Raw genomic sequence first — 12,370 nt, 5'->3', positions numbered from 1 at the left:
GTGGATGTATAAGAATCCAAACAAAGTGAATACCTGCCACTTAAAGGTACGTAAAATCAAATTCTAAAAAATTACTATGTCTATATGACCTGTGTGACTTGTACTATAGCTTCAATCAACAATGCCCTGGTTTACAGGGGATTGATAACACATTATTAGGTGAGCTCCAATATTCAACTTGATATAAATCTTCACCCAGTTGTTTCTTCAAAGTTATAATGTTGGAATGAGACTTATACAAAGTAGTATCATCATCATGTAGATCAGTTTTTGAATGTTGAACATAGAGGCAAGTCATTTGTAGAGAATATGAATAATACAGGCTCTAAAAGAGATCCCTGTTGAACTCCTTTGCTGATGATCAGCAGCTCTGATTTAATGTTATCAATAAGAACTTGCTGGCTTCTGCCAGATAGGTATATGTTGAGCCATGTGAGTGATAAATCAGAACATTAGTACTTTTTAAGTTTCCATGCAAATATATTATAGTCAATTAAGTCAAAGGCCTTCTTAAAGTCAACATACATGGTTTCAATCAATTCTCCACTGTCCATTGCAAGCAACCCTTCATCAATGAGGTTTTTTTGTGTGCAGTCTGATGAGTGGTTTCATCTAAATCCAGATTGGGTTGGGTGAATTAAATCCTACTTAGATAAGTAACCAAAGAGGTGTTTGGAAAAATCTCTTTCAGACAGTGTGGATATGGTTGACACAATAAACACATATCCATTTGCTAAGTTGCCCTCTTTTATCAACATTATAAACCTTATAACCATCCTTAAATTCTGAAATAGATACTGCTCCCCCCTCCACCCCACAACAACAGGGGAGAAGACAGATGCAAACAGCACTTACTCTGAACCTGGGGCTTTGCGTTTAGAGGAGTCAGCTCCTTTGTACAATATAATTTTCTCAACTTCCCAGGACCCAAGTGGGGTGGCCTGCAGGGAGAAAACAAGGTTAAAGTTAAAATTAATCCAAAGAAAATATATTTTAAATATCTTTAAAATATGCTGAATGTGAAAAAATTACGATAAGAATTGGTAAATTAAACCTTGATACATCGCTCGTTTTATCATCGAAAATGGTGATTAATGCCTGTAAAGACAGAATCCATATTGTGAAATTTGCAAGTTCTAAATAAGATATCATATATTATGTAAGTTTTTTAATGATAAATAGTTGTCAATACACTGTACATAAACAGTCTGGTTAAATAGCGATAAATGAAAACTTCTAGTAAATGCTAACAGGTGACAACAGAGAATGAAATAAACACCAATTAAATGTCTTGCTATGTGAAAGTCAAGTTCTAATCCTTTAATTCCGTTTCAGTGTAAACATTATAATCGCAACATATTCTGTTCTATGAAAACATGAAAAGAGTCAATCAACCGTCATCTCAAAATCCGTGAGTACTTCTGAGAACCTAATTACATGCCGACTTTGTTTTGATCAACAACTTGGGGAAGTGTTTGTTGCATTAAAAAATCAATTAAAAGAGACCCGTGTTGTTTTATCACTTTGAATATGTCTTTTGTGTCAAATCAAGCAAGGGAGGTACAAAGAAAAAATTAAAAGGCATGCAAATCTGAGCATAAGTTCTTGTGGTCACTACCATTATCAAAATTCATTTTATATGATCAATCGAAAATGGTTTCACATTTTTATACAGTGGCTGGAGACACAAAATGTTGACTATGTAAAGATCATACAGTGGAGAAATCTGCGACATTTTTCTCGGCAGTAGAGAAATCAAGGAGTAACACAAAAAAACTAACTGATGTTTTTTTCAAAATGTGAAGTTACCACCATGTCGGCTAATTCTGGGCGTCAGGTAATTCTGCGCAACAATATGTCATTTCTGTAAACATTGAATCACGTGTTATTTTTGTTCAAAAATCCATTTTGTATCAAGAAAGAACAATCATACTTTAATTAAGGAAAGTGATATTTATAAAGTGTACAAAAATATCCTGCATTTTGACTCGAAATGCCTATGAAAATGTGATTTCTAAATGTCAACATCAAGACCCACTCCATGACCTTCTTGAACCACAACCCAGAAAATCCGATTTACTATGTATCTTTTAGAATCATACAAATACATTATATAAAAGAGGGAAATGTATACCTTAAAACAATACTACATTTTAATCCAAGTTTCCAATTTTTCAAGAAGTTGTCCCATACACCCAACGTGTCAACTTGCTGCTAGAACATAAATTCTCATGAAAATCCCCAGTGTATAGTCTGTTTCTAAATTCTTTAGTAATTTTTTCACCATCAATAAGACGTTGTAGACACATTACATCCGATTCATTGTTGTTTCTCTTCCATACAGTAGCTTATTTTTTTATAAAATGCTGAACCTTTACTAACTTTTTTACAAGATCAGTTTAGTTTGCTTAATATCTCTTGCCATTTATTAACATTTTTATCTTGAATTTTGTAAAACTAGCTATAAACCTAACCTAATTACTTAACTGAACCGCTGACAGAAACAGTCCAAAGTAATGTATTTCATTTCTATAGCCCGATGGATAAACATTACATCTTTTCAATGCTGTGTACAGAATAGGCCAACATATCGTGAGTCAGGAAAACATAGGGGTGGTATCCCCTGTGTCCAACATTAATATTATTTTGAACAGAATATTCTGGTGACAATTGCCTCTTTTCAAATGGTTAGCATTGCTGTATTTTATTTTCATCAATTGGTCAAATTCAGTATGCGTTTTGCTTCAATATTGGAGATGGAAACCTTAGGTATGCAGCAATGCCCGATAGCATTGTATATTTGTCAAGCGTGTCACAAATGGCAAGTATTATCATGTTCAAATTTACGTTGTTTTAAATTTGTAGACCCATTAAATTCATGCTGGTAATGGTTAACCCTTGTGATTTTTTTTCCCACTTTACTTCTACCACAATCCAATCTATCTATTGTTCTTTAGTTCCATCGACAATGTTTCTCGAAAAGAGTGTTGATCTTTTATATTAAAAAAACCCGTCTAATTTGGATCAAACAATAAAACTAGAATGTATCCAATTCAACACACAAATTAGTGATGTAGTAAACAATGTGTGAAGTGGTATATGTGTTAAGCGAAAACATGTGGAATAATGTTTTTGATGATCTCCTCAATATACTGTAATTTAAACTGAAATTAATGTTGCTCTATGAGGAAAAAATTAACAAAGTACACCGTTATGAAGAGATATTTATTCACAGTTAATCTCAGCATGATTATAAATTGAGTATTCTACACTATAACCTGCCAACCTACCCACCCCCTTTTGCCTTTACATCGATCCCTTTATTGGTTTTGGCTTTTTTTTAGGTCCCTCGGTAACTCGTGCCTCACTTATAGTGTGATTGATGTTTTTGGACCCCGATGTGCACGAGTTATCGAGGGAGAGGTGTATTAAATTACTGAAGCATTAAGTTCATACTGTTAATTATAACCAGAGTCAAAATAAGAAAATAAGAGATGCACAATACTAGCTGGTTAATAACACAATTTGCAATTCAGCAGAATGCCTACTATTATGCAAATTTAATTGTGAACTGGGTACTGGCAGTAGATATGATTGTATTTGATGTACAGTTAAAAATAACCCCAGTATTGAATGTCAGTTTTATCTAAGTGGAATTTCCTTTCCTCCTTCATACTTCTTGCAACCTTGACCACTTAACCATGTTGTTTGATGTGTACAGTGTTAGGCATAACTTGAATACATCATATCTATCCATAATGCCTTGTAGATCACCCAAAATGTAAAATTCCTGTGTTTGCCAAAGCAATAAAATCTTTCCCTAATTGCAGTGATTGCTATTAAAATGTGGCTTCTTATTTCTCATGACTTAAAACTGATATCCTTGGTAGAACTTTGTTAACTAAATGTACTCTGAACTGGAGATGGAGGAGATTTTGTCTTAAAGTTTGTAAATCTCTAAATCTCTATCATTTCCAATTTATCTTAAACAAGTTCATATGTATTCTAAGGTCATCACAAATATTTTGTCACTGTATTCACTTTAATTATTGCAGTAATGATCATTCATTTATATTTCAATCTATAACATTTCTGAGCTTTGAGTTTGTGTATGTTAATTATTACCAGATTTGATAATACAAAAATAAGAAAAGGACACTAATACATGAAAATATCACACAAATGAACCACACAGTTTCTCTGACAGTCAAATTTTTTTGTTTTTTCACAATCAGCATAACCATATGCATTCAGAAGTTCATTTTTAATTCGGAACATCAGTGCTAAACATTAACATCAAAGTTCATTTTAATTCAGAACATCAGTGCTAAACATTAACATCAAAGTTCATTTTAATTCAGAACATCAGTGCTAAACATTAACATCAAAGTTCATTTTAATTCGGAACATCAGTGCTAAACATTAACATCAAAGTTCATTTTAATTCGGAACATCAGTGCTAAACATTAACATCAAAGTTCATTTTAATTCAGAACATCAGTGCTAAACATTAACATCAAAGTTCATTTTAATTCGGAACATCAGTGCTAAACATTAACATCAAAGTTCATTTTAATTCAGAACATCAGTGCTAAACATTAACATCAAAGTTCATTTTAATTCGGAACATCAGTGCTAAACATTAACATCAAAGTTCATTTTAATTCGGAACATCAGTGCTAAACATTAACATCAAAGTTCATTTTAATTCGGAACATCAGTGCTAAACATTAACATCAAAGTTCATTTTAATTCGGAACATCAGTGCTTAACATTAACATCAAAGTTCATTTTAATTCGGAACATCAGTGCTTAACATTAACATCAAAGTTCAACACCTTCCTGACTAACCATTGTTAACAAGCACAGAGGCAGACTCCACGGTAAAAATGTCACTCCTTGGCTGGTGATTGATGATAGAATCATGAAGAAAGTGATGAAGACTGTTACCTCATCGCAAAAATCACTTTGTTTATTGCATGAACAGTCACACAGAGAGAGCAGACTTCAGTACTGTGTAGACATATTAAAAAAGTTATCATACTCTCAAAAAATCAGCACTATTCTAGGTCAACTTATAAGGTATTTGTTTAATGAAATGTTTAGGCATTCATAAAGGCCATCAGACCTATTTTCTAAATTTAATCTAATTGTGAAAATAAATAACAATTATATTAAGTTTCTTATACAGTGCTAAAGACCAAGTTTATGTGATACGAGAATTTTGCATTAAATGAATTTCTCAGTCTAAATTTTTTTTTTTTTTTTTTGTATTACAAACTAACATCTGTTTAGTTTTACGGTGTGTGGTTTTGTGATATTTACTTTCAATAGTTAGTGGACATCTTGAAATTTCAAAGTGTGACATTGAACAGTTGGTTGTATATGTGTGAACTGTCCCAACGAACTCATGTTGACTGAATGCAGGAAGCTACAGTAACAGGTGTAGCAGCTGATTTCAGAGTAGGACACTTGGTAATGCATATAGATTTAATGGAAAAAGCGAGGAGAGAAACAAATTTGGTATTCTTCATTAAAAATTACTTTGTTAATGACACGAAAGACCCCTGACAGAGTGAAACAGCCAATACAGTGTACAGAACTCCATGCCTTTAAATTAAATAATAATAATAATAATAATGAGGACATTGTATAGCGCCTAATCTTTAGAAGCTCTAAGTGCTTTACAACATTAGACAACACACATAAGATAAAAAACATATAATGATATGATTACAAAAACAAACACCATGAAATTAGAGAACATAAAAAAAACATGCTGAGAATATTTAAGGTAGGAAACATTATTAAGTCTTTATCTTGCAGTTGAAATAAGTGAGTTTTAAGAGCACTCTTGAATGGAATCACTGTGTCTTTGTGTCTAAGTTCAGTGGGCAATTCATTCCATGTTGCTGGGCCCTGGTATGCAAAAGAATGCTGTCCATATGACTTTGTTTTCATAGTGGGAATAATGAGCATACGATTGTCAGAAGAGGAGCGTAAGTATCTTGCTGGTGTGTACACATGGGTGTGGTCGGATAGGTATGTTGGACTAGAGTCAGACAGTGAAACATAGCACAGAGAACAAATTTTGTGTTTGATTCTGGATTGAATGGATAGCCAATGTAGGGTACAGAGCAGTGGGGAGATGAGCTCTGATCGTGGTACTCTAATTATGATCCAAGCAGCTGTGTTTTGAACTTTTTGCCATACTCTCTCATACTCAATGCTACTGTCAATGTTTAAAGGTAAAAGGGCAGAAAAACATTTTTGTAGTTTAGCTTGTTTATCCCTTTTACTGTAATGTATGATGCCATTTTATTCTTGTAGAAAAATCTTTGGAAAAAATTTACATCCATGTCAATGTTTCAGTGGTGCTGATTGTACATGTCTGACATAAATAGTACAACATTTGTGTGTGATCTCTTTTAGAATTTTATATATTACTGAATTCGTTAATTTTTTCAAAGTGGGTATTGGAAAGGGTAACTATGACAAATTATGAACCAGCACATAGAACACATTTATGAAATATCACTGATTGAGAATGAACATCCAAGGTACCATTTGCTGCAGAATAGTATGTAAATGTAAACTGTAGCTACGCAATTTCTTGTCATGCATGCTATATTATGGACAGAGTGAGAAGATATAGATGAAATTTAGAACGCTATTTTTGCTACGTTACTCACTTTCGTATTTATGTATCTCTAGCTAGGCCACTGATAAATATAACGAGAAATTTGAGTTTTTACAGGTGAAGGTATGAAATTGATATCTGCCATAGTCGGTTTTATGCTGTTGGGGTTTCTCCCATCTGTTTGTTTAGTTTGTCAACTCAGTGAGAGAATACAATAGAATCAGTGACGGGGGCTATAAAACCCACTATAGCTGCATTAGAATCCATGACAGACTTCCACTAGAATGAGTGGAAAATCCACCAGACTGGGTGGACTTCCACTATGCACAGTGGGCACTTAATCCCCTACCCTTCTGTCCATGTCCACCAGATTAAGTGGGCAAGCCATAAAAACACAATACATGTACTGCAATCACTGCATTGTGTGTAGGGTCTAATTCACAAGACATAATAAATACATTTTTTGCTAAACATATGATTTACTAAGGTTTCTGACTGACTTTCCAAATTGGGATAAAAGGTATTTATGCCTCTAACTTTCGGTTCTCTCACCTTCCTCATATCCTTGTAGTACGACAACCTGGACTGTGAAAAATCAAAAGCGTATTTCTTGGTCTTACTGTCCTCTGTAAACTTGAATTCTGAGAACAAAGGCTGGCCAGGATTATACTGAAAACAGAGATACAACAAAAAACTAATCATTAAACAGACACATAACAAACATTTTCTGTAATCATTACATAGTGTTATGTATATTTAATTTAATTGTTTGTCTGTTAGTTTTAATTTTTTTAATTTCATTACATGTCATTATAATGTAACATTGTATACTGGACTTGGCCTTGTTCAAAACTGAGTTCTCTTCTGCTTGACCTTTTTAAATTTCATTTATGTAAACAACTAAAAATAGCTTCATTATACTCTATGTGTATGAGCTTATTAACCAGATTATTATTCAGGTAAACAAGAAGTGGTAAATATGTTGATCAGTGTCAGGGTTTTGGAGATTCTCATGTGAATGTTACATGTTATTGTGTTGTAAGTAAACAAGGCTCATTAAGATCATTCTAGGAGGTTTATTTTCCATTAGGTAATGGTTATTTTTAGAAAATCCTAATCTGACCCGAGGTCAAGCAAAGAACTACATTATCTTGTGACTCAAAGGATTTTACCAGTCATGCTTTAACATCTAGCACTTTAGATTGTATTATGTTGTGACCAGTTTGGCCTGAATTTTTATTTTTTTTTTTAAATTATTGAATTAAAGTAATTATTTTCTCTGGAAATACAAAAGTGCTCTGACAAAATTTTTGGATAAAGACATCCACTGAAATTTATACTGAATTCAAACCTGGAATAATATTTCTGTGACTCAGCAATAGACTGTTGACACATCAGCACTTTGCTGACCACAACCGACACGCCATTGCCTTCAATTTTGGATCTCATCGGGACTTGAACTCAGTTTCATTCAGGACATTTTATTACTAGGACTTATGTTTTTAATTCTTGGATTACAATTTGGATTTAATTTGCAATACTAAAGTCCTTTTTTCTCATTTTTCACTTTGTATTTCAGAGCATAGACTTGTAACAATAGACAGATAATAAACATTTCATAGACATAAAATACACTTCATAGACATATAATACACTTTTCCTATAATCTGTAAAACATAGATAAACACATTTTCATGTTTTTTCTGATACTGCACATGCACTATACTAATGTAAACAGTGCTAATATATATTTATACTGTCCATAAGATTAAAAACCCATCTGAATTTGTTAGAGTAAAATTGTTTTCTTTTAAATATCCTTTCTCATTATTTAAACAATAAAGTGTGATTCATAAAAAACGTCAACCTCCTATTTTTGCTGTGCATTGATTAACTCATTTCAATGCAACATATCTAAACTAATTGAGACAAGATTTATTTGCATCAGCCAACTTATTTTAAGGGTTGATGGATTTATGAAGAGAAAATGTCAGGTATATATGAAGTCACTCTGGAATAATTCATTTTGCGTTGACATGTCTATGAAGGACTGTATTTCATAGACAGATTTCACTTTCAATTTGATAACACTCATATGAAGCTTGTCATTTATCTACTCTGCACTGTAAACTAAAGCTTATTTTGTATCCAAAAGTCAGTTCTTGTTTTATAAGTGTATGTCAAAGTGTCCTACACAATCACCTTAGTGTAAAACTTGTGCAGTAAAGAGTGTAAATTGCAGCTAGTGTAACATGATGCCTGTGTGATGGAGTGTAGTGGGTTAGGGATAAGAGTGGGAGGACACTGTCACTGTCAACCTGTATCACAGGGGAAAAAGTGAGTATGACGTGGGTATAATTTATGGTTATAGCTCATATTTGAGTGTACATGAGTGTGGATTTCAACTTATACCATTAGCTGGTGGGTGCAGTAGGCATACCTGAGGTGAGGGTAGAAGTATAACTTACCTCCATTGATTGAGGATGTAGTGGTGTTGGTTTAATGTAACATGAGAGTGTAAGATGTGTGATGTCATGCATATATGTTGGGTGCCCCTGTAGGTATGTTGGGTGAAGTGTAGCACTAAACATGTGTCATGGAGTATAGAGCAGTGGCGGTGAAGTGCAGTATTCAGTCTGTGTCACAGACTTTAGTGTGAAAATTTTCTGATGGGGTGAAGATATCACTCACAATTCAGTGTAATGAGGTGGATATGTGATATAATAGACCTAATGAAGGTATAACATACAATGTGAGGATGAGTAACGAAATTGTGTTTGTAAGATGGAGTTAAGGTTACATAGCTTGCCTGATGAAATGTATTGCATTGCTTATGAGGTGGTGTTACAGTGTAATTCATGGCTTGTATAACTGAGTGTAGTATGATGGTGAGGAGGGGTGAAAGCAAAATGATCATGTGATTTAGTGTGAAATAATTGGTTGCAAGGCAGGATGAAGATTTAACTCAAACAGTGTGTGTTAAAGTCTAGTGCAATAGCTGTGAGGCAAAGTTAAAAGGTAACTCAGCTGGCGTGATGAAGTGCAGTTCAGTAGCTGTGAGGCAAAGTTAAAAGGTAACTCAGCTGGCGTGATGAAGTGCAGTTCAGTAGCTGTGAGGCAAAGTTAAAAGGTAACTCAGCTGGCGTGATGAAGTGCAGTGCAGTAGCTGTGAGGCAAAGTTAAAAGGTAACTCAGCTGGCGTGATGAAGTGCAGTGCAGTAGCCGTGAGGTGAGGTTAAGAAGCAGCCTGTGTGATTAAGTGCAGTGCAATTCTTGTGAGGTCGAGTGAAGGTGTTGCACACAGCATGTGATTCAATGTAATGCTGTGATTGTGAGTGGAATTAAGATTAATTCAAAGCATTTGTAACAGTGAATTGAAGTGGCTGTGAGGTAGATTTAAGGTGTAAATCTGCCTGATGAGGTGTGGTGCAGTGGGTTAACGTATAACTCACAGACTGTATGATGGAATCCATGAAGTCCCTGTTCTTTAGACAGAGACAAGCCCTTGAGCTGTGAATCTCATCCCAGGTCCACCAGGTTCTCAGAACACTCATAACATTCTGTTTAGGGTGTAAAGGTCTTTCTGCAAAGCAAATTATTCATTTTTTCTATATTTGCACAAGATAACAACTCTTAGAAATCCACAAAGTCAGTAAATATTTAATGGCTGTTAATTCAGCTACACATTGTAGCATCTGCTGACAAATCCTATTATTTTAAATTGTCAGGATAAATAATCTTCAAACGTGATATATGAAATTTTTTTAAAAAATTGTATTGAAGTATCATTCTTTGACAAGAGTCACCTAAGAACATCCACAACCATGCAAATCCAGCAAACCTAAGGTGAACACCAATTTTTTCTAGGAAATTTGTTTCTTCAAAAATACTTACCTGATCATAACACCTTAGAAACACTACTACCTCACAAATCCAGCCTTTCCAGGCTAAAACATTTTAGCTAAAAAAACTTAAAGTTACCAGTGGCAAATTACACAGTGACCTCCCATTGAACATTTATGGGTGTCAAGTCCCTTAAATTCTTCAGTTACTACGGAGTAGATGGCATGTTCTGTCAATGTAAGCTTGTGGGAGCTGGAGGGTGTATGTTTATTATGATGGGTAAGTGTTATTGAACACACACAGTGGACTAAAGAAAATTGGTTTCTTTAAATACAGCACCTGAATACCCAAGGAGAAGAAGTATCAGGTGGATTGAGATGCATCCACTTACCTGGGATAGACAACCACTAATCCCATAAGGTAAGTGAGAGAGCTTCTAGATAATCCAGCTGGAGAATAGACCCTACATGTTGGGAAGCAGCTTCAAAATGGAAAATTTCCCCCTCCCCCACAAATGCAGCAGAAAACATGAAGTCATGGCCTTATGAAGTTGTCAAATGACCCAGAATGGTAAACTGTTATGCTAAAGCAGTATGTCCACCAGACTGAGTTGAGCCTTTAAAGATGAAAGACCTCTGAGATAAAAGCTAGAGGATTGGAATCAGATGTATCATATTTACCGTATATGTTGGAACACCTTATTTGTTGGGACACCATAAATTAATTTTGAAAGTAATTTTTTTGTGCATTGTATGTTCTAGGATGCATCATTTTCTTTTTGAGTCATAGGTTGTGGGACACCTTTTAAATCATTTCAAAATTACAATGTTGGAAAATGTATTCTAACTGAAATTTTACTTTAAAAAATATAAAACTGTACTCAAAATAAAACTCTTTAATCCACGGAGCATCATCTTGTCAACACAACTCTTCTCCTGTTCATGTACGATCCATTCTTTTGGTGCATGAATATTTTTTTTAGCTTTCTCATGCTGTGAAACTTATTGTTAGCAGCAACACATCACCTGAAGTGGAAACTGCAATGACTAAAGTCAGATTTAAAAAAAAAATTGCACCAGTCATGCTAATTCTCATACCTTATACCCCAATCTTATCATCAGTACATCCAGGAATGAGAGTACAATGGAATTTCATCCATGTTAATGATCATATTATCGGCAAAATCATCTGCTTCTCTTCTGGCTTTCATGAATTCATAAAATGGTTTTATTTTCTCAAAATGTTCTGGGTGATGCTGGGTCATCAATGTCTGTGCATACAGCACTATATTGTGTCACTTTTAAAATTGTTTCAATTTATTTTCAAAATTACTGTGAATACCAGTGACAAGGAACCAAAGTTGGCTTCATATCTCAGCTATCTTTGGATATAAAAAAAAAAATATTGGCACACTTAAAAGAATCTAGAGTCTAGAGTCGGCTTCTGAGGTTGGCTTGTTTTCTAATAAAATAACCTCTGTATTGATATCTTTAAAAACAAAAAGCCTTCAAAGTATCCATAGTCAGATTCTGAGGTCAGCTTGCTTTGTAATAAAAATAACCTTTGTCTTTGATGTCCTGTCGGTAAGTTGAAATAATGAGTTTACTGCTTGCTGCCAGTTGTGTTTATTCACCATCTGGGCTTCTATGAGCTTGGCATCTGAAGTTATAATACAAATGGGTATTGTGGGTAAGTAGTATACACAGCGATAACTTGCTTTAATGATACTTTTTGTAACCAAGCTAGCGAAAAGATTGTCACTTGCACTCAGGTGAATGAACTTTCAAAATATGATTTTTATTTGCGAGATACTGTCATATAGTTGACATGGATATAATTAAATCTTGGGTTATTTTGTACTAACACTGTGTCATGCGTGAATGGCAG

At 34.2% G+C, this 12,370-nt stretch overlaps 1 protein-coding gene across 8 annotated transcripts in view; it reads right to left on the bottom strand.

Moving 5' to 3' along the window:
* LOC149796283 (arf-GAP with Rho-GAP domain, ANK repeat and PH domain-containing protein 1-like) overlaps positions 1-12,370 on the bottom strand; it is a 300,819-nt gene that overhangs the window by 21,105 nt on the left and 267,344 nt on the right. For all 8 annotated transcript variants that reach the window (XM_089960924.1, XM_089960927.1, XM_089960925.1 and 5 more), the window contains 3 exons: positions 10,093-10,223; positions 7,193-7,309; positions 856-941 (listed from right to left, as the gene is read on the bottom strand). In XM_089960924.1, coding sequence (XP_089817050.1) covers positions 856-941; positions 7,193-7,309; positions 10,093-10,223 — 334 coding nt within the window. The remainder of the gene's footprint in view (positions 1-855; positions 942-7,192; positions 7,310-10,092; positions 10,224-12,370) is intronic.

This window comes from Sinohyriopsis cumingii, chromosome 6 (genome assembly GCF_028554795.1).
Source record: "Sinohyriopsis cumingii isolate HCF-2022 chromosome 6, ASM2855479v2, whole genome shotgun sequence".
Lineage (NCBI taxonomy): Eukaryota > Metazoa > Mollusca > Bivalvia > Unionida > Unionidae > Sinohyriopsis > Sinohyriopsis cumingii.
The sequence above is the reverse complement of the archived record's forward strand: the minus strand, read 5'-3'. Positions and strand labels throughout refer to the sequence as shown.